Raw genomic sequence first — 26,253 nt, 5'->3', positions numbered from 1 at the left:
TGATGCTGCTTGGCCTGCTGTGTTCATCCAGCTCTACACCTTGTTATCTCAGATTCTCCAGCATCTGCAGTTCCTACTATCTCTGGAAACCTTGAGGTCAGATTTCAAAGCAGGAAGTACATCTGTGATCCTTTCAATGGCACTAAGGTAACAATACTAGTACGTACAACTCCTGTGCTGTCATAGCTATTTGTAATTTTTGCTAACACTCATAAAAATCTCAACTTGTAGTTGCATTTGTCCACTTAAGAAATATTTCAATTTCAGAAGATGAATCTGGGAGGAAGAGGGAAAATACTAAATGTAGACCATGCATCTCCTTATGGTTAACAACACAAAAGGCTAGTTCAAGGCCACCATCCTAAGGTTCTTTAACCCAACCTGTCTCCTAGACATGGTTACATGCAGAACTGGCAGTGACCTAGGACCATGATATCGTATTCTCTTTGCCGGGCAATGATGTGAATAAAGGGAAAGACAACTACAAAACAAAAAATGTGGAATTGTATGTGAAACAAAGTTATCATATCTCTATGAAAATAATCTCTTATTAATGGTTCTCTTCATTAGGGTTAAAATTCTTCAATCAGCTGAAATTACTAAATTTCCTCTAATGGGAACAGTCTTTGTGGTAGCAAAAGACATAAACAAGAGAGGGATGAAAAAGCATTGGAAACATACATCCAGAATCTGAAGATTTAACACAAAAAAATCTGTGTTTACTTTCCTTATTTACTTCTCTCCTTGTTAAGTCCTTGATTCTCTTTTTAAAATTTGACATTTTTCCAGAAGTATTAATGTTTAATAATTGCAGCTGCTCAAATTATAACACAGATTACATGATACAATGGAAAACTATGGATAGATGAGTTTGTTCAGGACTTCTTCATTTCTTTGCCCTCCAAATCAGGAAAACACAGTGCTGAGCAATGTTCCAAAGCCGTAAGTGTATATTAGCCTGAATCCAGTGCAAATCTAACTTTGAAAGTGCTTTTTATTTTGGCCACATTTTGTGCCAAGAAAACAGATTAGCCATTGAGTTTGGCTTGCTACAACAATTCATTTAAAATACAATTCTCCAAAAACTACAGAAAACAAAAGTTTTAAAAATTCATAGCAATTTTGGCCCAGAAATTAAAACATGCACCAAATTTTCCATTACCAATCTGTGTAAGACATGCTTTAAAAATTACAATTTTCCGATTAACCATTTTTACATGTGACTTTTAATGATCAACAGAAGAAAATGCCTATCATACTATTTACAGATAAAGGTAGCCTACCCAGTAGACCAGGTTAAACAAACCAAAAGCTGTAGGGAAGAAGATACGAGCATACGAGTCAACTTTGGTGATACGGATGTGTAATCTCCCCTGCCTCCATGCTCCTGTGCGACACTCGTCAAAACAGCAAAAGAAACTGGTGCAGTCTTTGCCATCCAGACACTCGTATCCATATTCTTCATCCCTCTCTTGCAGGTGTGAGGCATTGTTCATTTGGACAGCGGATGATCCAGGGCGGATATCCACAGTAGGCGCCTATAATTATTACAAGCAAAATAAATTAATTTGGTTATTGAGGGGAATAAAGCATATTATAAAGAAAATTTGTCCAGTTCTCTGCTCTTTTAAGATGGAGAATGTCCTTGCTGATAAGATTTCCAATATCGAGCAAGATTTGAGAGTGATTGTGGTTCGACACGGGATTAAGTTTCCTGAATTGCATCTCGAATGTGCCTTGGCCTGACACTTCAAAGGTAATACTTCATTCAGATTTTGTTTTAAAAAGTCTAAGCTGTGTGCACACACCCATTAGAAACAAAATTTAACTTTTTGGCATCACACAGCATGTCTACTCTTTCAGAATATGTTACTGAGGGAATGCTGTACTGTCAGTGACCAATTCTGTCCTGTCAGCAACATATCCCCTGGGCTAAATTCAAGTTAATTAGTATCACTTGAAAATACCCAGTTACTAAACAGTAAATGTTAACTTGTGCACACAGCTTCCAAATAGTGCCGCAAACACCCACCATCCAACAGTCCTCCTTTCCTCAAGCTGGCTGGTCAGGTATCTGTAGTCAGCTCCATCTCACACTGGTAAGTTTGAATTTTATTTTGAAATAATTATCATTCGTTGAACGTTTGAATTCTAGTTCGAAATAATTATTGTTCGTTATAGGTAGGTTTGAATTTTAGTTTGAAAAAATTATCGTTCGTTATAGGGAGGTTTGAATTTTAGTTTGAAATAATTATTGTTCGTTATAGATAGGTTTGAATTTTAGTTTGAAATAATTATTGTTCGTTATAGAACACCATTGGAAAACAGCACACAGGCATGTAGTGTAATCATGCTAAGCATTCATTCATGAGCTTCACCTATCAAAGTTATACTATTTTTAAAATTCAGTTTGAGAGGTTTGAGAGGTTACATAGATATTTGGAGTTGGGGACTAAGTGTGGTGTGTCAAAATTTGTAGATGACACTAAGGTGAGTGGTAGAGCAAAGTGTGCAGAAGACACTGAAAGTCTGCAGAGGGATATAGGTAGCCTAAGTGAGTGGGCAAAGGTCTGGCAGATAGAGTACAATGTTGATAAGTGTGAGGTCATCCATTTTGGTAGGAATAACAGCAAAATGAACTATGTTTTAAATGGTAAAAAATTGCAGCACGCTGCTGTGCAGAGGGACTTGGGTGTCCTTGTGCATGAATCACTAAAAGTAGGATTGCAGGTGCAGCAGGTAATTAAAAAGGCAAATGGAATTTTGTCTGCCATTGCTCGAGGGATGGAGTTTAAAAACAGGGAGGCTATGCTGCAGCTGTATAGGGTCCTGGTGAGGCCACACCTGGAGTACTGTGTGCACTTTTGGTCTCCTTACTTGAGAAGAGATATACTCGCACTGGAGGGGGTGCAGAGGAGATTCACTCAGTTGATTCCAGAGTTGAGACGGTTGGATTATGAGGAGAGACTGAGTAGACTGGGATTATACTCATTGGAATTCAGAAGAATGAGGGGAGATCTTACAGAAACGTATAAGATTATGAAGGGAATAGATAAGGTGGAGGCAGGGAGATTGTTTCTGCTAGCAGGTGAAACTAGGACTAGAGGGCATCACCTCAAAATAAAGGGAAGCAGATGTAGGACTGAGGTCAGGAGGAACTTCTTCACCCAAAGGGTTGTGAATCTGTGGAATTCCCTGCCCAGTGAAGTGGTTGAAGCTACCTCTCTGAAAGTTTTTAAGGCAAGGCTAGATAAATTTTTAAACAGTAAAGGAATTAAGGGTTATGGTGAGTGGGCGGGTAAGTGGAGCTGAGTCTCAAAAAGATCAGCCATGATCTTATTAAATGGTGGGGCAGGCTCGAGGGGCCAGATGGCCTACTCCTGCTCCTAGTTCTTATGTTCTTATGAGAGGTTGGTAACTACTATGTCTTGAATCATACATTGTGGGTGATTTTTTGTTTTGTATTTTTGGGCACTTTTGTCCATTAGCCAACAATTTGCCTGAATTTTAAGATGAAATAATAAATGACATTGTACAGAATTGCTTTTAACAATAAGTTAATGCAGTAATGCTGACTTCTGCTGAAATTTGAGATCTTTATCATAATACTTAAAAATTAATCAATCTTTTACGTTTGGCCAGTAAGGCCTGTTGAAGACGCGTAGGAAAAAAGAAACAAACTGCATCTTCGCTACATTCTTCACATATTTCTGTCTCCCACGATCTTAAACAGGGTTAGGCTGCCTGTCCTAGAGAAGAAGGGGTCTAACTTAAGTAAGGAAGTTGTAGCCGGATGACATGATTGATTAGGACTAAAGGTACCATTTAACCACATCCTAACTATGGTTGCTTCAATCTTGGACCTGCCAACAAGACTGACATGATGTCATACCATTGCTCCTCAAGTCACCATAGTCATCTGTGTTGTATTACTGGATCCTTTAACTCTGCCACAGGGGACACCATTCCCATCTCTCAGGCTGCAGTTCTAAGCTGCATTAAACAGGTTATAAATGTCCTCTTTGCAAAGGACAAGGAGTTTTTCATCATCTGCACTTTCTTGACATTCAACAGGGAAAAGTTTTAAGTTTCATATTGGTACCTGGTTTCCCTGCATGCCTAGTGTGATTAATTGCACATAGTATAGCCTTAAATTTCCAACATAATGTACTTGCAAATACAGCTTCCTGTTGGGTATGAAGCACCCTGAATAAGCTTTATTGGGAAAATTAAATAGTATGCAATTATGTTTGAAATAAAAGACAGCCTTGGAATCTTCCCAAATGGGTTTCAATCAATTCTGCGGTAAAACTGAAATTTTACACAATTCATTATAGTAGCTCACAGCATGTATTTATAAAAATACCCCTCCTACTTTCCTGTGTAATAGATGTCTTTTTAGGAAAGTTTTTAATTATAGAAAAGATTACTGATTTCAGGCATTATTAATAATAAGAAAAGCCGAAGGATGCAAGAATAGCTTGATCTAAAATTACAATGCAGTACAATTAGTAACATAAAAATCAACTTAGATTTTTTTAAAAATCCTACTATAGAATCATAGAATCCCTATAGGGCAGAAGGAGGCCATTTGGCCCATCAGGTCCACACCAACCCTCTAAGAGAATCCCATCCAGACCCCCCAACCTAGCCTGTACGTCACTAGGCACTATGGGCAATTTAGCATGGCCAATCCACTTAATCTGCACATCTTTAGACTGTGACGAAACTGGAGCACCCGGAGGAAACCCATGCTGACACGGGGAGAATGTGCAAACTTCATGCAGACAGGATATACAAGATTATACAAGAATAAGAATTCAAGATGTTTTGGAAGTTGTAGATTTATCTGATCTGATTGACATTTGTGATGAAATCTAGCAAATCAGCTGGAAAAAGCAAATTCACTCTGAGGGACAGACTGGAGAAAGATTCAATAGAGAACAGAAGTTCTTTTTTTTAATTTTTAGGACACTCATCGTCTCCTTGAGGAAGTCCATTCACTAAAATAAGTGCCCAATCTTTAATGCATAAATGAGGATAATTAGCATTTAATTATTCTAAATTATTTTTGAGTGATATTTGCACATAAATTTCCATACATAATTTTTTTTGAGTTTAGGAAGCAAGAGAGCATCTCCTTTATTAAATTACCCCGGATTAAAAACACTATCTTTAGCTGTGAGGACCTTTGGTATAATGTTGTTATATCAAGTACGATTCACTTATTAATGTTTTTCCAAGATGTGATGAGTAGCAATTTTAAAAGGCTTTTTGTTTGTAGTTTTGTTGCAGACTAGAATTCCTCTCTGTTGAAGTAAAGACAAAGCCAGGAAAAAGCAGAGAGCCCTGAACTCACCCTGATGGAGGATGGATGCATAAAGGGATTGCATGTCCATGGGGAAGAAAAGATGGCTGGTGCCTGCAAATTGGAAATTTTAAAAGCAATGAATTGCAGAAGCGGGGAGGGACTGGACAAGGAGGGAAAAAAAAATTGAGTTGAGGTAGGAAGAAATAAAGTTCCACAGAGGAACAGGCAGAAACAATGGATCTCCCCAGGCAGTCCTCTTTGTGCATTTTGAGAAGACAGCAGAAGCAGGCTATAAGGGTTTAGTGGACTATCAGCTGGAAGGTTGTCCAAGGGAGATCCCTAGATGAGACGAGGTTGGTGACAGTTGTGGACTCAATGGCCTCAAGCTTGGTGGGGTCTTGGTCTCGGGGAGATAAGAGAGCTGGTGCTCAGTCTCCACAATATAGAGGTCAGTCTGCCAGACAACAACAGCACCCCCTTTGTCTGCGGGCTTGATTACAAATGCTGTAGCTGATTTCAAATGACACTGATAAGCCCTTGCATTCGTAAATCGGGTTCCCATCCTGTCAGGAATTAAATCCAAAACATTCCACTCTAAATTTCCAAACACTTAATATTGTTATTGTTTATCCTCTAATCTTTCTAATCAGAATACAATATTTAACTTAAACTGCATATTGATGTCTTGCTTTGAAAAAAAGTTAGAGTTTAAGATAAAACACACTGGCTGGAAAAAAAAACAGCCTTAAAAATAGCGCTGATGGTTAGTTTCCAGTTACAGAAATCAGATGTGCTTTTGTAGAAATGAAAACCGTCTTTAGAGTAAAGAGTTAATTGTATCTTTTCTCCAAGATGAGCTACTGAGTATGTGCAAAAGGAGGTGTGTCATAGTGGTGGCAGACAACATGGATCTGGAGTTTCAATAAGACCTCAGGTCCTCTCTTGCTATGACTTGTAAAAACAGTTCTGTTAATATAGCCTGTTAGAGCTCACTGTAAGATTATGAAATTCACATTTCTACTTGATGGCTTACAGTGACCAGAATTATAAAACTAGAGCCAAGATGTGAGAAAAGACTGAAGTGAACTCCAGCAATAGTAGCTGTTATGGGTAAACCATGAGGTCAGCCTAGCAATTTGATCCCATCTGCAGTGGTAGTTTACCTGAAGATGAAGTATCAACCTGGTGAAGCCACCAAACAGGACTACTTGCACACCAAACAGCAAAAGCAGCAAGTCATAGACAAAGCTAAGCCCCCACAACCAATGGATCAGATCTAAGCTCTGCAGTCCTGCCACATCCAGTTGTGAATTGTGGTGGACAATTAAACAACACTCTGGAGGAGGAGGCTCCACAAATATCCCAATCCTCAATGATGGAAGAGCCCAGCGCATCAGTGCAAAAGAAAAGGCTGAAGCATTTGCCGCAACCTGCAACCAGAAGTGCTGAATGGATGATCCACCTCAGCCTCATCCAATGGTCCCCAGCATTAGAGATACCAATCTTCAGTCAATTCCATTCACTCAATGTAATATCAAGAAACGGTTGGTGACACCTGGATACTGCAAAGGCTACCAGTTACAGAACTGGTATCTACCTGGCAATGTGGAAAATTGCCCAAGTATGTCCTGTACACAAAAAACAGGACAAATCCAACCTGACCAATTACCGCCCCATCAGTCTACTCTCAATCATCAGTAAAGTGATGGAAGGCATCATCAACAGCACTGTCAGGTAGCACCTGCTCAGTGACGCCCAGTTTGGGTTCCGCCAGGGCCACTCAGCTCCTGATCTCATTACAGCCTTCAATCAAACATAGACAAAAGAACTGAATTCCAGAGGTGAGGTGAGAGTGACAGCACTTGACATCAAGGCTGCATTCGACCGAGTGTGACATCAAGGAGCCCTAACAAAACTGGAATCAATGGGTATCAGGGAGCAAACTCTCCGGTAGTTGGAGTCATACCTAACACATAGGATGATAGTTGTGGTTGTTGGAGATCAATCATCTCCGCTCCATGGCATCTCTGCAGGAGTTCCTCAGGGTAGTGTCCTCGGCCCAACCACCTTCAGCTGCTTCACCAATGACCTTCCCTCTATCATAGGGTCAGAAGTGAGGATGTTCGCCAATGCTTGCACAATGTTCAACACCATTCACAACTCCTCAGATCCTGAAGCAGTTCATGTTCAAATGCAACAAGATCTGGACAATATCCCGGCTTGGGCTGACAAGTGACAAGTAACATTCGTGCCACACAAATGCCAGACTATGACCATCACAAATAGAGACAATCCGACCACCACCCCTTGACATTCAATGGTGTTACCATCACTAAATGCTCCACTATTAACACCTTGGGGATTATTGTTGACCAGAAACTCAACTGGACTCACCACATAAACACAGTGGCTACAAGAGCAGGTTAGAAGCTAGGAATACTGCGGCGAGTAACTCGTCCCCTGACTCCCCAAAGCCTGTCCACCATCTACAAAGCACCAGTCAGGAGTGTGATGGAATACTCCCCACTTGTCTGGATGAGTGAAGCCCCAAAACACTCAAGAAACTTGACACCATCCAGGACAAAGCAGCCCGCTTGATTGACACTACATCCACAGGCATCCACTCCCTCCACCATCGATGCTCAGTTACTGCAGCGTGTACTATCTACATGATGCACTGCAGAAATTCACCAATGATCCTCAGACAGCACTTTCCAAACCCAAAGCCACTTCCATCCAGAAGGACAAGGGCAGCAGATATATGGAAACACCGCCACCCCCAAGTTCCCCTCCAAGCCATGCACCATCCTGACTTGGAAATATATCGCCGTTCCTTTACTGTCACTGGGTCAAGATCCTGGAATTCCCTCCCTAATGGTCAACCTATAGCTGGTGGACTGCAGCGGTTCAAGAAGGCAGCTCACCACCACCTTCTCAAGGGAAACTAGGGATGGGGAAGAAATGCTGGCCTAGCCAGCGACACCCACATCCTACAAATGAACAACAAAAAAACTGAACCTCGCCAGTGTTACAGAGGATTACATAGTGCATTTAGAGTGACCCTAGGTTACCGCAGCTGCAGCAACAGCACAGTTAAATCCAGACTACTGTAGCCTGCGAGCCTGCCTATCACAGCACAGAATACAGAAGGGTAAGATGAACTCTTCCTCGGGGATATGGCAGGATTACTGCAAGATTTCAAGTTCATTAATTTCATAGATCTGCAGAATATATTCTGGTAAACATAATTAATGGTAAATAACAAAATTAATCTTAAACTGGTACAAGGGCAGATATATTGATTCTTGGCCGTGGTTAAGGAAAACATTTAACTTCTCCACTCAACTTTGTAATGCCAGAGATGTTAAAATAAGAGTAAACAAGCAGATGCATGCTACAGTTTGCAATAATGTGAGCCTGAATGTTATTCCTAACCACTATAGTTCCTTACTTTAGATGGAACTGCATGTGTATCAAATGCCAGAGTTGCTGAAGATGGTTCAGCATACCAGGAATTTCTCTCCACTGCAGACATCTGGCCCGAAGATTGCCAATTGGTAATGCAGAACTTCTGCTTATCAAAAGAGATGCTTGAAATAATGGGGAGGAGAAGAAGTTGCCAAGAATAAAAGAGGCGAGCCACTAGCAGTATTTCTGGACCTATGTTTGCCTTTTCAAGCGATAATAACAGACACTCAGACTGTCATTTAGTGGAGGCTGAATCCTGTTCTCTTGCATCTGGGTGGCACTGTTTCAAAGTCTCTGCTGCCTCTTTTGAGCAGAATCATTGCTTTGTTTTCTTGAAGAAAGGGGAGATAAAGATGCGGCAACAACCAACGTAAATTTAAATAGAAATTTCTCCCTGTGTTACAGGTCAGAACACTAAAGGGATGCAGGGACAAAGCCTTATACGAGAGCAATCACCAATAGAAGCAAGTGACACTTCAAACATTCTACAATCAAAATGCCACTAATATCCATTACAAACCCACTGACTCCCACAGCTACCTGGACTATACATCCTCACACCCCACTTCCTGTAAAGAACTCCATCCCATTCTTTCAGCTCCTCCGTCTCCGTCGCGTATGTTCAGATGAGGCCAACTTTGACAAGGGATCCTCCGAAATGTCCACATTCTTCCTCAACCAAGGATTCCCCAGCTCCGTTGTCAACAGGGCCTTCAATTGGGTCCGATCCATCTCCCGCACTTCTGCCCTCACCTCTTCTCTTCCCTCCTGCAACAGCGATAGGGTTCCCCTTATCCTCACCTACCATCCCACCAGCATCCACATCCAGAAGATCATCAGACGCCATTTCCGCCACCTCCAGCAAGATGCCACCACCAGACACATATCCCCCTCCCCTCCCTTGTCCGCCTTCCGCAGGGACCGTTCCCTCCAGGACACCCTGGTCCATACTTCCTTCGCCCCCAACACCTCCCCACAGCCCTACTGCACCTTCCCCTGTAACCAGCGAAGGTGCAACACCTGCGCATTTACCTCCTCCCTCATCAGAATCCAAGGGCCCAAACATACCTTCCAGGTGAAGCAACACTTCACCTGCACTTCCAAGAATCTGGTCTACTGCGTTTGCTGCTCACAATGTGGTCTCCTCTACATTGGGGAAATGAAGCGTAGACTTGGCGACTGCTTCGCAGAACATTTACGTTCTGCTCGCAAAAAAGACCCTGAACTACCTGTTGCCTGCCACTTCAATGCACCACCTTGCTCCCTGGCCAACATCTCTGTCTCCGGCCTACTACAGTGTTCCAGTGAAGCCCAGCGCAAGCTGGAGGAACAACACCTCATTTTCCACTTGGGGACCCTACAGCCCTCCGGACTCAATATTGAGTTCAATAATTTTAGGGCCTAAACTCTCCCATGTCCCAGCCCCCCACCCCACACACCAGGCCTTGTTACCACATAGCCTGCCACTACACACCCCCTGCTGTTAGTCACTAACAGTCCCCATTAACAACTATTCACCCTCCCAGCCTGATCGTTAGCAACTCCTCTGTCTGTCCAACTGTCTTTCTCTCTCTTTGGGCTCTATCCTATCGTTTACTCCCTACCCCACCCACCTCCCTATTTTCTGCATATAAACTGATGTTTTCCCAGCCACCATCAGTTCTAAGGAAGGGTCACCGGACCCGAAACATTAACTCTGTTTTCTCCTCCACAGATGCTGCCAGACCTGCTGAGCTTTTCCAGCAACTTTGTTTTTGTTCCTGATTTACAGCTTCCGCAGTTCTTTTTGATTTCTACAATCAAAAATGTCCACTGCAACTGCATAGTCTTGGTTTATGGATTAAGAATAAGATCTTCAATGATGGAACAAAGGGGTTTCACAGCTCCAATGTGAAGAACATTGAAGCTTCAGCGAGCGTACAGGATGCCCCTCCTGAGGTAGCCGTCGCCAACCTTATATACAGCATCTTTACAAACATACTCGGAGCATCGACACAAATTTGACATATTTACAGGATCATCAACAATTATATGCAGTTAACAAAGGGCTATCAGGGAAAGAGGAGGTCCTTAACTCCAAATTGAGTCAAACCTATTTTGACCTTCAAAGCTTCTAGAGCTGAAGATTTCCCTGGAACAGCTTTAAAACACATGATCAAAAGGAGCTTGAACCATTAAAAGTAACTAAGGCTTGAAATGGTTTAATTAGCTTTTAAGGAAGCTACTGACCTAACACCCAGTTGTTAGCAGTTGCATAACTCCAAGAAGCCTTTAAGACTGAAAACAAAAGGCTGTAGGCAGATTTCTGAAAATTATTTACAGAAGTAGCCAGTGTTCTCATGCAATTGGTATGAAAACATTAAGCTTAAAGATAACTGAACAATATTATTTGAGGAATATATTGTGCTATGGTCAATGAATGATGACATTTATATATAAGAGACAAAATCTTGAAAAAGACAACCAAAATCCTTTTTAAACTTTGCAGAAGACTATCGTTGAGAAGACAACCCTTGTTAGGAATGGAAATCACCTTCATTATATGGATAACTGGGGAAAAAAAAAGCTTAGAATCACACTGGGAATTAAATGAACTGGTTATCCAGGCTGCAGACCATAGTGCAAAAGCACTTCTATTTTCTGATGCAGTTTCAGAAAAGTTCTTGTCTACAGAGAGCTGGCTGTCCTACTCTATCCATGTGTTTGCCCTCCCAAACAATGACAAGCGAGCCCATGCATTCTGTAGATCCTCCAGAGAGCTGAGAATACTGGTGAAAATTATTGTCTCAACCCAAAGAGGGGGAATGGGGGGACTGCAGGTAATATTCATGTAAGCGGGGAAATGTGGTACTGTAAAGGAACTTGGGTGAGCTTACCATACCTTTGCCCCTTTCAAGCATAATTAATATATATTCTTGCAGTAAAGATATAGTCATGTTGGATAAAAACGGACCTGGAGCCTGAGTCTGTAGAATGTCTTTTTTTTCTCATGACTTATAAATAGATATGCTAATAAAGACTGTTAATTTTCATGTAGCATGGAGCGTGGACTTCATACTTCTATATCATTTGGTTTCTATAATGGACTTTTCATTGGTAATGCTCATTGCAGAAAGATTAAAAATCTATTCCACAGATTTTCTTTTTGCTTTAAATGGCCAGAAAATGACAGGGTTTTGGGGGAGGTGGGTATATCAAAATGAATGACCTATTCCAGGAGATTATCACCCAGGCAGAGAAGACAAAAAATCTACCTCATTATACTGTAAGGAAATAGCAGTTGCTCTTTTGATTGACTCCAGAAGCTGGGCTTCGTGGAGATTTATTAATGTGTTACATTTTTCAAAGTCTAAAATTTGGTACCATGTCACAATTAAGATATTAAGGCAGTGGGCTTCTTGTTTCTATGAAGTGAATGATTTGATTAAATGATTCAGAGCAGAAGAGAAAAGTAAGTATCTTTGAACATTAGAGATTAAGAACAAATAAAAGTCAATCAGCCTACAGAAGTACGTAAAGTTGTAGAAAAATCTTAAAAGTGTTATTGGTTTATATTAATTCAATTTAAAGAAAAATTCTTAATAAATGGGATCAAATATAACTAAGCATACTTTCTGATAGAATATTCACAATTATATCATGGTGGACAATCATTCAATTGTTATTATACTGATTGAGTTAAACAATATTGACAGGATTTTCCAAATGATGGAAGAAAATGATTAATAGCAATTCTCCCTAACTTCTGAAAGCAATGAAATCTAGATTATGAACTGGAATTTAATCAAAATCCAGGGCATTATCAAATGATTAGAATGGGACTGAGCCAGGACCTTACATAGTACATCTGAAACCCTACGGTATTATTTATCTCTTGAATATTTGCCTCAAACTTGAATCTAATTCATAACTATTTATATAGATTCTTTATAAATTAGCTAATGGACTTCAACAATTTTGAAATGAATTAGTTCCGCACATATTTTAATTTTAGGATTGTAATGCCTAAAACAAAGAGTTTTGTTCCTTAAAGAATATAGTGATTACTTTTTCAATTTTGCTATTTAACGTGAAATGAAATTATGATGGAAATATTGGTCTGCTATATTAGTAACATATTGAACAGGGTCACAAAAAGTGCCATTTTGTCTGACTGGTTTTTATGTCAGATTTGTTGTGCTCAGAGCATTTTATAAATTTCTTACCTACATCCAGTTTAGAACACACTAGAGGAGAAATGGGTATTTTCATCAAAAGTCATAAAAGATATTGGTAAATTTAAAGGAAATAGGCACTTTAATGTAAGCTGTTCACTAGAAGAACAAATATGATGAGCACTGAAAAGGCTTTGAAGATTTGGAACATATGTTATGACCCTTCCACAGGCTGTGTGTAGCAACATAATGAACTGTCTGTTCATTCACATTGGAATTTGGACAGGTGAAAACATTAACAGTAGAAGTGCAATAGACAAAAAAAAGCAACCCTAAGACTTCATCATAAATTCACTATTTATAATATTTACAAATAAAACATTCCCAACATTGAAATGTATATTCTTTCCACTGCATTTAAAATGGAGAAGGTAATAGATTTATTTTTACCATTATAGTGCTCTACATCAGAACAATTTTTAAGAATACTTTAATTTGGAATTACATATATGAAGCATGTCTTTTTATTTTACATAATTCTTACTATATAGTCTCTTAAGCTCATTACATTGATCTTAGACTACTTTAACAGCTTATATTTATCAGTTAAAGTCAGATGTGAAACAGTTGCAAAATAATGCAAACATTACACATGGCCTGTCATATCCTTCACAAAATGTTTACTAATATTGTGTTGATATGCATGTAAGTATTCTTCAATTAATAAGCAAATGGTGCTTAGAATTAAATGGGAAGTTAACTGGCAAATGACATTCACGCTACACATGACATTCAATGACTTTGTCTCGCTGAATCCCCCATTAACAATGCCCTGCTAGGTAGGATTGACCAAAAACTGAATTGGCACAGCTATATAAATACAGTGAATACAAAGGCTGGACAAAGTCTAGGAATTCTGTGGTCAGTATTTCATTTCCTGTCACCACAAGGAATAAATCAGGAATGTGATAGAATACTCTGCACTTACCTAGATGGATGCTGCTCAACAACGCTCAAGCTCAACACTACCCATGACAAAACAGATCACTTGATTGGCACCTTATTCACCACTTCCATGTTCACTCTCTTCACCATCGATGCACAGGGGCAGCAGTGTGTACCATCTACAGGATGCACTGCAATATCTCACAATGGCACACCCAGCAGGACCTTACAAACCTAAAATCTGTACCATCTCAAGGGATCAGGCCAGCAGGTGTATGGGAAAACTACTAACTGCAAGCTTCACTCAAGCCTCCTGACTTGGAACAACATCACTACCCCAAAATCCTAGAACAACCTCTTTATCAGAAATGTGGGCGTACCTACAACTCAAGCACTGCAACAGTTCAAGGTGCAGCTCACAACCACCTTCTCCAAGACAAATGAAGATGGTCAATAAATGTAGGTTCAAGCAAAACCCTCACCCCAAGATTGATGACAAAGTAACACTTTAGAAGTAATGCATTAATTTAGAAGACTTTGAGACATCCTAACACAGTGAAAAATGCTACATATCCAGCTATACTCACTGTGAGTCATGTCTTTGAATCTTTCCATTACAACAGGTTATTGCTACTTTTGGGCAGTAGTTTACAGCTACCATAATAAATAACTATACAGAGACAAGTGAATGGTTTAGAGATTTGGAATCATGTTCAGTAGCAGTGATAAACACGTAGTTATAAAGAGATAGGAAAAATAATTACAGAATTACAGAAAAGGACAGATTTGTGTATTTTTGTGACACCATCCATGATAGATAGCAGTACTTGGGTTTGAAAACATATCACATAGGCAGTCTGCCTTGTTTCATCAGCTTTTAAAACTTACACGTAGAGCAACACATTGATTGGACAAAGAATTAGAAGCAATCAAAAATATTAAACCCATCTCAAAAGAAAAAGGCACATTTTCCGTGCTATATAACATCAGTATTTTGACAGAAATTGACCATATCTCTGGCAAAAAGGGACACTTTCAAACAAGAAACATTGTTTTAGTAATAAACATATTATAAAAATAAATATAAGTACCTTTGATGAAAACATCCGAAGAAGCTTTTTTTAAGAAACAGAATAAAAATATTTAATGAATACTTAAAGGAACACATTATTATCAAAATGCAATTGAAATACTTTTGAAGGATGTGTAGATATAATTCAGAATCAATAAGTAGCAAGAAACTCATTATAGAACAGGAAACAGATCTATGTTGAATGACCTGACATAGCCAATGGTGAACTTCAGAGGGCATTTGGATTTGAATGCCTGGTGCTGAGTATAAATATAATTATTTATATTTATAAAATGCATCTTGTTATTTATATGATGTACCAGAAATTCTCCTTAGTTCTTAATTGAAAAGTCTGAAGGTATGATTACACACAACTATTTGGTAATAATAATCATCTTACTGTACACTGGTTAATTCTTATGTCAAAGATCATAAAAACTGATCAAGCTCTAGTGGAAGGTTTGGCAGGTATGTAGGCAACAAAAAGAAGAGGGATGTTTTGGCAGCAAATTTTAGAATTGTATGCTTTCCATTTTCTCATGATGATACACAGTGAGATCACTAATACTCAAAAAAGATAACTCAATTATTTAATCAAGTGATCACATTTAATAAAATGGACTGTATTTCCATTCTAACTGGAAAAAGAGGAAGAGCTCATGAAGGCAAAAATGTGCCATGTTTATACCCAAAGGAAATAGATCTTTCAAATGTGTGCTATACTTCAGCACATTTATCTATTTAAAACAGAGTCGCATTACAAACTTTGAAGGAGTCAGTGTTAAAGCAAAACACTCTGACAAAGTTTTTGAAGAAGTATTGCTATGCCCATCACCAATTGTGGTGCTGTGTTTTATCACATTTTTATTTTCAAACATCAATAACAATTTTTAAGAGGGTTCTTATGATAAGAGTACATACGTGATTCTTCTTCTTTTTGTCTTTGTCTTTGCTGGGCTTTCTATTACTGACAAAATAATGCAAGGTCCCATATTCAATTAGTGCAGCAAACACAAATATAAAGCAAACAGACACAAAGAGGTCCATAGCAGTGACATAGGAAACCTTGGGCAGGGATTTACGTGCAATCGTGCTCAGTGTCGTCATAGTCAGGACAGTTGTGATGCCTGCAATGAAAGCAAGATCATGAAAATGCCATCAAACTCCTGTAACCTTTATTTGACACTATAACATGCACCAAAGAAGTAGACAATGAAACTTTCCATGCATTTACGTTTTTCACCTTTTTAATTAGCATTACCTTGATTCTACACAAATGGCATGTTAGTAATGTAACTTTACTGTGCATAAATACACATCATTTTATTCTGAAAAGACATCTCATTGAGCAAATAATTTCAATCTTATGAAACACTTGATACAGTCACTGCTGTGACTTGAGCAAGTGAATGGTCACACCTTAAAATATATTGGTTGAGATTTAGTGGGAAAGTAACGGTCCTTGTTGCTGTTTTAAAAAAAGTGATTTAATTATCCCTGAGGTATGGATTTATCTTTCCAAGTATTAATTGGACTCCGGCAACAACCCAAGAGGATCTACAGACATCCGGCAATGGTCATGTTAATAAGCAACATAAACAGTCCTTCACAATGAAGAATTCTCACATAGAACAAGCCACTAAGTAGTATGGACTTATTTTTCCTATTTTACAAAGTTTATAGAGACAGTAATAAAGATTGGGGCACACACAGGTACAGCAGAAATACTGTAAAAAAAAAGCTTTTAAAATACCTTTTACTGTATGCACAACTTATGAAATTTTTGTCATAATAGAAAAATATGACAGATAAATATAAAATTATTTTACCAGAACAATCAGTTCTTCAGAAGTAGTTATGATCTTATACAGCATTAATTCCCAGTTATATGTCATTGCTAAGTCCATTAATTTTAACATTGATATTAGAGCATAAGAAAAGTTCTTATTAGTCAGACATTTCTAATTGATTTCCAATCAGTGGGGGACTTTAACAGTTTACTTTGTGGAGTAACAGAATATCACTGTCAGCAGCTTTCTGTGTTCAACTGTGCACATGTAAGTATAATTTGACAATTGTAATAATGGTGAATGGTGCCAGTTTCGCAATCAGTACAACCAGAAAATCCAGGGCATCACAAACTGAGGTCCTCTATGAATAGATACTAGTCAGCGATGACACAACTATTATTCAAAAAATGGGGAAGAAGCTTGTCTCTGTTTTTAGGCACTATATGTTTTCCTAGTGTTTAGAAATGGTGCACATTTTGGATGGGAAGTGTGGTGGATGCTGCCTTGGTTAAAGAGCTTGCAGATTTGAACTAAATGACCACCTTCAGCATGCAGAGCAGGCAGGTTATATTCTCCATCAGCATACAATGCTGTTCTGGATTCCAGTAATGCCAGTTTTGAAAGTAATATTCTAGTTTTCACTCTGTCGTAACCAGACAGCTGAATATGACATTAAATATTGCCTAATGATATATTGGTTAAAAGATTAGTAACTGGATTCTTTGTTTCTGTTTGCTGCTGCAATTGTCCACATTTAAAGAGCAGGAGGAGTGGGAAGAAATGGTGGAGGAGGAGGAGATGTGACATGAAGTAGAGGAAGACAGAGGGGAAGCAGGCTATAATGTAAACCGTGCCTTTCTGCTTTAGTTCTAGTGGATGAAATAATTAATGTGACATATCCAAATCTTCTACCACAGCTCACCATCCACCAACAACCCTATGCTCTTCACATTTATTCTCTAATCGCCACATTATCCTCTTTGTCACAATGAAAACAATGAATACAATCAAGGAAGCGCAGAGTAAAATCTAAATTTGAAGTTCAATTGTGACAAAATGCATATAAAAATAAACATTCCCGCCATGTGTTTCTGCTGCCCATAACACTTATGATTATAGAAGGTTGCTGACCTCCAATTGAGGAGACTGAAAATTGCTTTGAATGTTGTCCTGAAGCAGTTCGGGCCTTAAAGGCTGGGCTTCATATTGCACTACCTGGTCCTTGGCTGTGGTAGGTTGCTCTGGCTGGCTAGACAACAGGCAACAGCAAGAAAACTTGGAATGTGACAGGAATCTCACAAGTAGAGAAAAGATTGCATGTTCCTGCTCCACACAGCCATTATCACTTTCCTCAAGTGACCTGTCAACAATCTTACTGATCTGTTGGAGAGCAGATTGGTGGATTGCTATGGTATTCTGTAGATTCCTTTGAATAGGATATCCACAACTATGATTGTAGCAACAGAATACAAGGCAACAGTATGAACGTACATTGTTGCTTTCAAACCTTTGATGGAGCTGTTAATTACATGCAAGAACCTTCTTCTGTAGTCTTATCCATCAAAATTGCCATATGTCTCCTCTGATGCAGAAGTAGTGTATGACTTCAAAATTCAGCAGACCAACACTTGTGCAATTTTTTGCCCGCTACTCTGGGTCCTGTACTCATGTATTCTCACCAAATACAGATCCTCTTCTGCCCTCCCTTCCAGTTACACAGTGTCAGTGTCAAAGTTAGCAACTACAAAAGTAAGATCAAATGATGCTTTATTTTCATCATCACTATCATCATCATTTTTCTCTACTGACTAGAAAGGTTCCATTTCTTGGGTACCTGACAAAAAGAGATAAACGTTAGTGCGATGACGAGACAGGAGAAAGAAAGAAGTGTCTTTCTACGCAGCTTGTGGAATGAGAGAAAATTGATTGAGATGAGGAGCAGTTAGGCAGAGGCCCTGGTCATTGATCACCACCAGAGGCCACAGACTCAGTGATGGCCCATCTCATTGTGGGCAGCACTGTTTCTTACACTTGTTTTCCTCGAGTTCATTTCCTCTCTGCCCTGGTATGTACCATTTTCTCTTGAATGAATAAGTGTATTAATGTCCTGTAAGATGTCTGGTTGAGATGGATGTCATACTTGAACATGAAAGCTGTGAGTTGTGTTTGCAAGGCTTGTAGCTGTGTTAATTGTGTGAGGTTGAAGTAAAGCCACTAATGTTAGGATTGAATGGCAATTGAAAGAAATTGTTGGTAGATGGGTGATGGGGTTTTAGTAAATTAAGCAGAGAATAAGAGTTTGTGGTGCAATTGATAGGATATGTAATTTGAAGATGAACTCACTCGCATTGACAGGATTTCTTTCTTAATTGTGCCAAGACCTACAGCACAGTGAAAATCCTTGGATTCGCTTCCTCATGTGATCAAACATCATATATCTCAGCCCAGATTTCTTTTTAAAACTTCCATCATTTCATAGTCACAATTTAAGTGGTGCAGGCTGCAATTAAGTATTGCTAGCCATTCACTATCGCAGGCTTTTATTAAAGGTCACTAAGTGATGAGAATGAGATAGATAAAGAAAATTACAAACAAGTTACAGAATGATGCAACAACTATAAATATAATAGGAGGACTTCAATTCCCCTAATATTAACTGGAACATCAGAATAAAAAAGAAAAACTGGATGTAAATTTTGAAATGTGTACAGGAAAACTTTATTTGGTCAGTGGGTTACTAGAGGAAGGAAAGAGTGGCAAGGATAGTTATGAGGAATGAAGTGGGGCAACAGGATCAAATTTCAGGGGAACCGTGATCATCACATATATGTTTTAAAGTAGTAATAGAAAAAGACAAGTGGCAATCAAGCATCAAAAATATTCAACTAGAAAATACAGAAATGACCTTTGAAAGAAAATGAAAGTGGAAAGAAGATACTAAGAATAGATTTAAGGCTGATATAAAAGATATATTCAAACATATTTTACAAACACATAACAGCAAAGGATAGTTAAAAGAAAGGTAAAAGTAACTAGGAAACATAATGGAACAATTCATAATGGAAAAAATAAAAGCAAAGGGCATAGCAGCAACGCTAAATGAGTACTTTATATTTGCTTTGAGCAGAGAGGAAAAGGCTGTTAATGTAGCAGTAAAGAAGGACAACATAGGAGTGTTGAAAATAAATGAAAATGACGAGGGAGCTCTTTAAATGTTCACAACACAAAATAAAATCATCACCTACTCCAGATGGGAAGCGTCCAGGTTACTGAATGAAATCTTCGAACCTTCCTTTGATATGGGTTGGTGCCTGAGAACTGGAGAACTAGAAGGGTGAACAAAACAGAAATTGCTGGAAAAGCTCAGCAGGCCTGGCAGCATCTGTGAAGAAAAAATCAGAGTTAATATTTCGAGTCCAGTGACCCTTCCTCAGAACTCAGACCCGAAATGTTAACTCTGTTTTTTCCTTCACAAATGCTGTCAGACCTGCTGAGCTTTTCCAGCAATTTCTGTTTTGTTTCCTGATTTACAGCATCCGCAATTCTTTCGTTTTTTAACTAGAAGGGTGACACTTTTCTTCAGATAAATGAAGTGAGGGATACATTTAGCAACTATAGACCAGTCAACTTAACATCGGTGGTGAAGAAACCATTAGAGACAAAAATCCAGGGAAGAAAATAATTAGCACTTGGAAAAGTATTTCAGAATAAGTCAAAGTTAAAGTCATTTTGAATGCGTTAAAAGCCTGTTTTGTTTGATTAACTTGATCTAGTTCTTAGATGAAGTAATGGAGATAACATGATGAGGGTAATGCAATTAATGCATACATAGATGTTCAAAAGATGCTTGACAAATTATCATATAATAGACTTGTTAAAAATCACTTTTGGAATTAAAGGGATAGTAGCAGTATGAATACGAAATTAGCTAAAGGGCAGAACGCAGAGATTAGTGGTGATTTGGTACTTCTCAGATTAGTGGGAAGCATGAAATAATGTTTTCCAAGCATTGGTATTAGGAACACGCAATTTTAATATATTACTAACATAAACCTGAGTGTACAAGACATGAATTCAAAGTTTGTACATTACAAAAGAAAACCTCTGCAAACCATGAGCAGGTCATAATGAACTTCATAAAATACAGACAATGGTATCATAAATAAAATTGCCCCATTTTAAAGGGGATGTGGTGAAATGGGGACTTGTGTGTGTAAGTACATAAACTTTTGAGGCTTGCTGGGCAATTTGCTTACGGCCAGATTTTCAGGGCAGAGCCCTTCTGATGCCATGGACTAAATTAAGATAACGTGCGGGACCGTGTTGCAGAAGGTCTGCCCCTATTTCCAACAAATCCAATTTCTGCCATTAGGGTAGAGGGCCAGAATGTAATTCATCTGCCTTGGTACTCACCTATCCTTGTGACTGCTTACACTCTGCCTCTGAGGTCAGCAAGCCCAACCCTGTACCACACAAACACAGTCCCCAACCCTGCAGTGAAAATCACATGTTTCTGGATATGTCCTAACAAGAAGGTTTGAGCTTATTAGTTGAAATTTAATCAACTTGAGCAATCGGTTTTAATAGCAGAAACTTGCTCCAATGAGAACAAAATCTACAAAGAGTTCAGAAGTAGTTATTTGTTACTACAGAATTTCGGTATTGCAGGAACAAAAGGCTCATTTTCTCAAAGCTTATTTAGAGAAACCAAGAACTGCAGATGCTGGAGTCAAAGACAATACAGTATGGAGCTAGAGGGACACAGCAGGCCAGGCAGCATCATAAGAGCAGGAAGGTTGATGTTTCAGAAAATGAAGAAGGGTCCCAACCCAAAACATCAACTTTCCTGCTCCTCTGATGCTGCCTGGCCTGCTGTGTTCCTCCAACTCCATTCTGTGTTGTTTTGTCAAAGCTTTTTGTCTTCACTCATTTAAAAGATGCTGATTTGTGGTAAAACCAGTGGAGTGCTGATTGTTTCACAAGTGGATTCTGATTGGAAGAGGCACTACCATGGAGAATGCACTAGTTAATCATCATTAACAGTTAACTGTCAAGCTTTGTTTAAACTTTAGATCAGGCAATTTGACTTTAATTGGTCAAGGAATTGTTTTAAAATATAGAACAGCAAAAGGCTTTGAGCTTTTTTGTAGAGTTGAATCAGGCACAGCATGTGTACAAATACACTTCATCTACAAAGAATATGACGTGCCACACTGAGCCCAACTGACAATCCCAAAATGATTTGTCAGCATATTTCTTTGAACACTTAGGATTGTTCAACAAATGTTGTCCAATTACAGAATCATTCTAATGTTGGACACTGCAGAGTTTTGCAGGTGCAGGCTGCTTGAGCACAGTCAGCATTTTGCTTTTGCAAACAAAATGATATGCTGTTCAATATATTCTGCCAGGCTTTGTAACATACAACCTATATACTTGGAAACACACCAGCAAAGAAATTCATATACCAGGTTATGCTGACAACCAATTTATAGAAACATGAAAATATCATAATAAAAATGACTAGCTTAGGGAAATGTAACTACCCATTTCTACGCCACTTTATAATTAAAAGTCCGACTCAAATTGAATCAGATTGTATTGCACTTTATTTCTCCAGCATCATAGAACCAAGCGTCTGCCCCAAGTCTTTAAAAGAGCGGGTGGGAGCGTAATTAGACAGGAGGCAATAATTTGGTTTTCCAGGGCAGGTTGAAGTTTTGCTATTAAGTTCTTGGAACCTTTCAGATAGATCAGCACTTTTTATAGTGAGCATCCTATTTTGCATAAATTATCATGCAATGTATATTAAATACCCCAACCTGTGGAATTACGTTAATGGGTACAATTCTGTAAGGTCAAATTGGGAAACATGTATTCACAAACCTGACTACATATACAAGGCATGTACTTGGAAAGGTTCACTTCTTCCTCCAAGCTGCTGACAATTCAAGCTTCTTGAGTAACATGGATATTTCATCACCTAGTCATTTCTTCGCACAAACAATTACAGTGTAGGAGATAACATCTGTCTGGGCCAATCAGCTCATTAGATATTTAATCTTGCTTGTTGTTGTTAAATGCTTACTGTATCGAGGGTGAAGCCTGACCAGGTAAACCAGCCCATGACAGGTTGCCACACTGGCTGACACCAGCAAATCAGACCGTTGAGTCAAAGAATTGTAGAGCACAGAAACAGACTCTTTGATCCAACTTGTCCATGACGACCAGATGTCCTCAATAAATCTTGTCCCATTGCCAACATTTGGCCCATATACCTCTAAACCCTTCCTATTTGTATACCCATCCAGATGCCTTTTAAATATTGTAATTGTACCAGCCTCCACCACTTCCACTGGCAGCTCATTCTGTACACACACCACGTTCTGTAGGAAAAAGTTGCTCTTTAGGTTGCTTTTAAATCTTTCCCCTCTCACCTTCAACCTATGCCCTCTAGTTCTGGACTCCCCTACCTGGGGATAAAGACCTTGGTAAATCACCCTATTCATGTCCCTAATAATTTTATAAACCTCTATAAGATCACCCTTCAGCCTCTGACACTTCAGGGAAAATAGCCCCAGCCTATTCAGCTTCTCCCTATAGCTCAAACCCTCCAACCCTGACAACATCTTTGTAAATTTTTCTGAACACTTTCAAGTTTCACAACATCCTTCTTATAGCAGGGAGGTCAGAATTGCATGCAGTATTCCAACAGTGGCCTAACCAATGTCCTGTACAGCTGCAACATGACCTACCAACTCCTATACTCAATGCACTGACCAATAAAGGCAAGCATACCAAACACCTTCTTCACTATCCTGTCTGCCTGGGACTCCACTTTCAAGGATCTATGAACCTGCACTCCAAGGTCTCTTTGTTCAGCAACACTCCCCAGGACCTTACCATCAATGTATAAGTCCTGCCCTGATTTGCCTTTTCAAAATGCAGCACCTCACATTTATCTAAATTAAACTCCATCTGCCACTAGTCGCCCCACTGGCCCATCTGATCAAGATCCCATTGTACTCTGAGGCAACTTTCTTCTCTGCCCACTACACCTCCAATTTTAGTGTCACCTGCAAACTTACTAACCATACCTTGTATGTTCACATCCAAATCATTTGTATAAATGACAAAAAGCAGCGGACCCAACACCGATTCTTCAGGCACACTGCTGGTCACAGGCCTCCAGTCTAAAAAGCAACCCTCCACCATGTCCCTCTGCCATCATCAATCCTCTTTGTTACTTCTTCAAAAATCTCAATCAAGTTAGTGAAACACAATTACCCATGCAGAAAGCCATGTTGACTGTCCCTAATCAGTCCTTGCCGTTCCAAATACATGTAAATCCTGTCCCTCAGGATTCCCTCCAACAACTTTCCCACCACTGATTTCATTCCCCAGCTTTTCCTTGCCACCTTTCTTAAATAGTGGCACCATGTCAGCCAACCTCCAGTATTGCAGCACCTCACCTATGGCAATCGATGATACAAATCAGACAAACAGGGTTTTACTCAAAAGGGGCATCAACTCAAAAGGTTCGGAAAAATGTTGGTTAGGTAGAAACAATTGGTATGGAATGGAAGTGAATGGCTGTGGCTGTCACAAGGTACTGGAGGGATCCAGGAAAATGAAGGGAGGAAACTGGGATGTAGAGGGGAGAGTCATGTGATCAGGACAAGCATGCAAAAGGGAGGGTGGGTCCAGAATATTTAGAGTTCGGAACACAATGGCACAATTAGGGCAGTGGAGAGGCAGAATGAGCAAGTAAATTGAATAAAAGATAGTGAGAGGCTAAGGCTGGGTATGGGGATCTGGAATGGCTGTGGAATCAGGGAGAAGAGCATAAACATTAAGGTAGATGGTGAAAGCTCTGGTAATCACAGAAGGATATTGAAGAAGGATGGAATGAATGCTAGAAGAAAGAAGTGATGGGGGTTCAAAGTGTGCTTTAGAAAAGAAGTGTAGAGTATGAACTAACCAAATATAAATTTAAAAAGCACTACCTTTCTGAAAAATCAACTCATATAAAACTGCCAATGCACATGGGCCCTGTTTGCACATGTTCCTGCACAAACAGGAATTGACAGAAATTGAAAAATACCATGAGCTGAATGGAAGCACTCACTACAGAATAAAGATGAATTAGAACAACCAACTCCCAACAATAACAGCTCAACCATATCTCATGAATCATTTAACTCTGAGAAGAATGGCACTTTAAAATCACCAATAGTGATTTTAATCGTGGGTGGATGAGGACCAGGGGTAAAGAGATATTTTGCGTGCTGCTACACAAGAATATTCACAAGCCTATGTATCCGAATGTTAAAGACATGGTGATAAAACTGTTATGTAAGCTATAGATTCCAAAGCTGTAGGACTATACCTCGGAACAATTGTCTGATTGAGCTGATTGCTTTCCATGCACATGGAAATGTAAAAATCACATTGGATTGACAAGAATCAGAGAGCAGCCCACAATTATCATAAGTTAGATTGCCGTGCCATGAAATTTTACTCACGAAATTACAGTTTTAATACTGAAAAATACACCTCCTTTGCTCTGGGGAAGGGTCACTGGGTCAACCCGAAATGTTATCTCTGATTTCTCTCCACAGATGCTGCCAGACCTGCTGAGCCTTTCCAGCAATTTCTATTTTTGTTTCTGATTTACAGCATCTGCAGGTTGTTCAATTTTGATTTTTACCTTCTTTGCATATTATTCATTTAGAATAGTGGTCAATCTTCAGAGTTTAATGCATTTGTTGTAATTGATCAGAATTGTCCAAAACGTCAATTTTCCCGCTCCTCTGAGGCTGCCTGGCCTGCTGTATTCCTCCAGCTCCACACTGTGTTATGTCTAAAGAGGTATGTTATTCCTATACATTATAAATAAACTGTCAGTCATGAATCTATCAACAACAGAGACTGATGACCTCCACCAGCATATTGGCTCCAAGGAAAAAGAAAGTAAGCAAAATTTGGTTTTGGCCTATTAGTGATTTGGAAAAAGATGAGAGTTTCTTATTCATCGATCCATTCATTGATCAATCATCTACTTCAGGAAATTGTAATTGTACATTTGTGACAAGAACGAGGGGATTTGATGGACTAAAGGATATTTGCTCACAATTCCTTGTGTTTTGCAAAATATTCCATAAACTTCAGTCCATGTAAAACCGAAATAAACAAATACCAAAGAATGACTCAAAGGTCATGTGACATTCTTTGGCTTTCACTCAAGATTCAAGAAACCCTACTGACAAAATTATATGTTAAACTTTTGAATGAAATCTTGCATTAAATAGATGTAAACAGAGATCAGATATCTCAGATCTCACCATTTTAGGACTGCATCAATCCAACGGCACAATGACTATCCATTTCCTATACTTACCCAAATCAACACAAACATAATGTCTTCCCACCACACAAATTGCATAGAATTTCCATATGCACACTTGCATATTATACATGGAAAGATGTAACAGATTTCATATCGATCTTTGT

At 39.1% G+C, this 26,253-nt stretch overlaps 1 protein-coding gene across 1 annotated transcript in view; it reads right to left on the bottom strand.

The window, feature by feature from the left end:
• Window positions 1–1,262: 1,262 nt before the first annotated feature.
• Window positions 1,263–26,253, bottom strand: part of gabrg2 (gamma-aminobutyric acid type A receptor subunit gamma2) — a 114,104-nt gene continuing 89,113 nt past the window's right edge. Inside the window, exons 8-10 of the mRNA XM_020529132.2 lie at window positions 15,872–16,077; window positions 14,970–14,993; window positions 1,263–1,538 (exon numbers count right to left, since the gene is read on the bottom strand). Of these exons, the coding sequence (XP_020384721.1) occupies window positions 1,263–1,538; window positions 14,970–14,993; window positions 15,872–16,077 (506 nt within the window). The remainder of the gene's footprint in view (window positions 1,539–14,969; window positions 14,994–15,871; window positions 16,078–26,253) is intronic.

The sequence above is a fragment of the Rhincodon typus genome, chromosome 12, assembly GCF_021869965.1.
Source record: "Rhincodon typus isolate 14 chromosome 12, sRhiTyp1.1, whole genome shotgun sequence".
Lineage (NCBI taxonomy): Eukaryota > Metazoa > Chordata > Chondrichthyes > Orectolobiformes > Rhincodontidae > Rhincodon > Rhincodon typus.
Note: the sequence above shows the minus strand (reverse complement) of the source record. Positions and strands in the feature narration are given on the sequence as shown.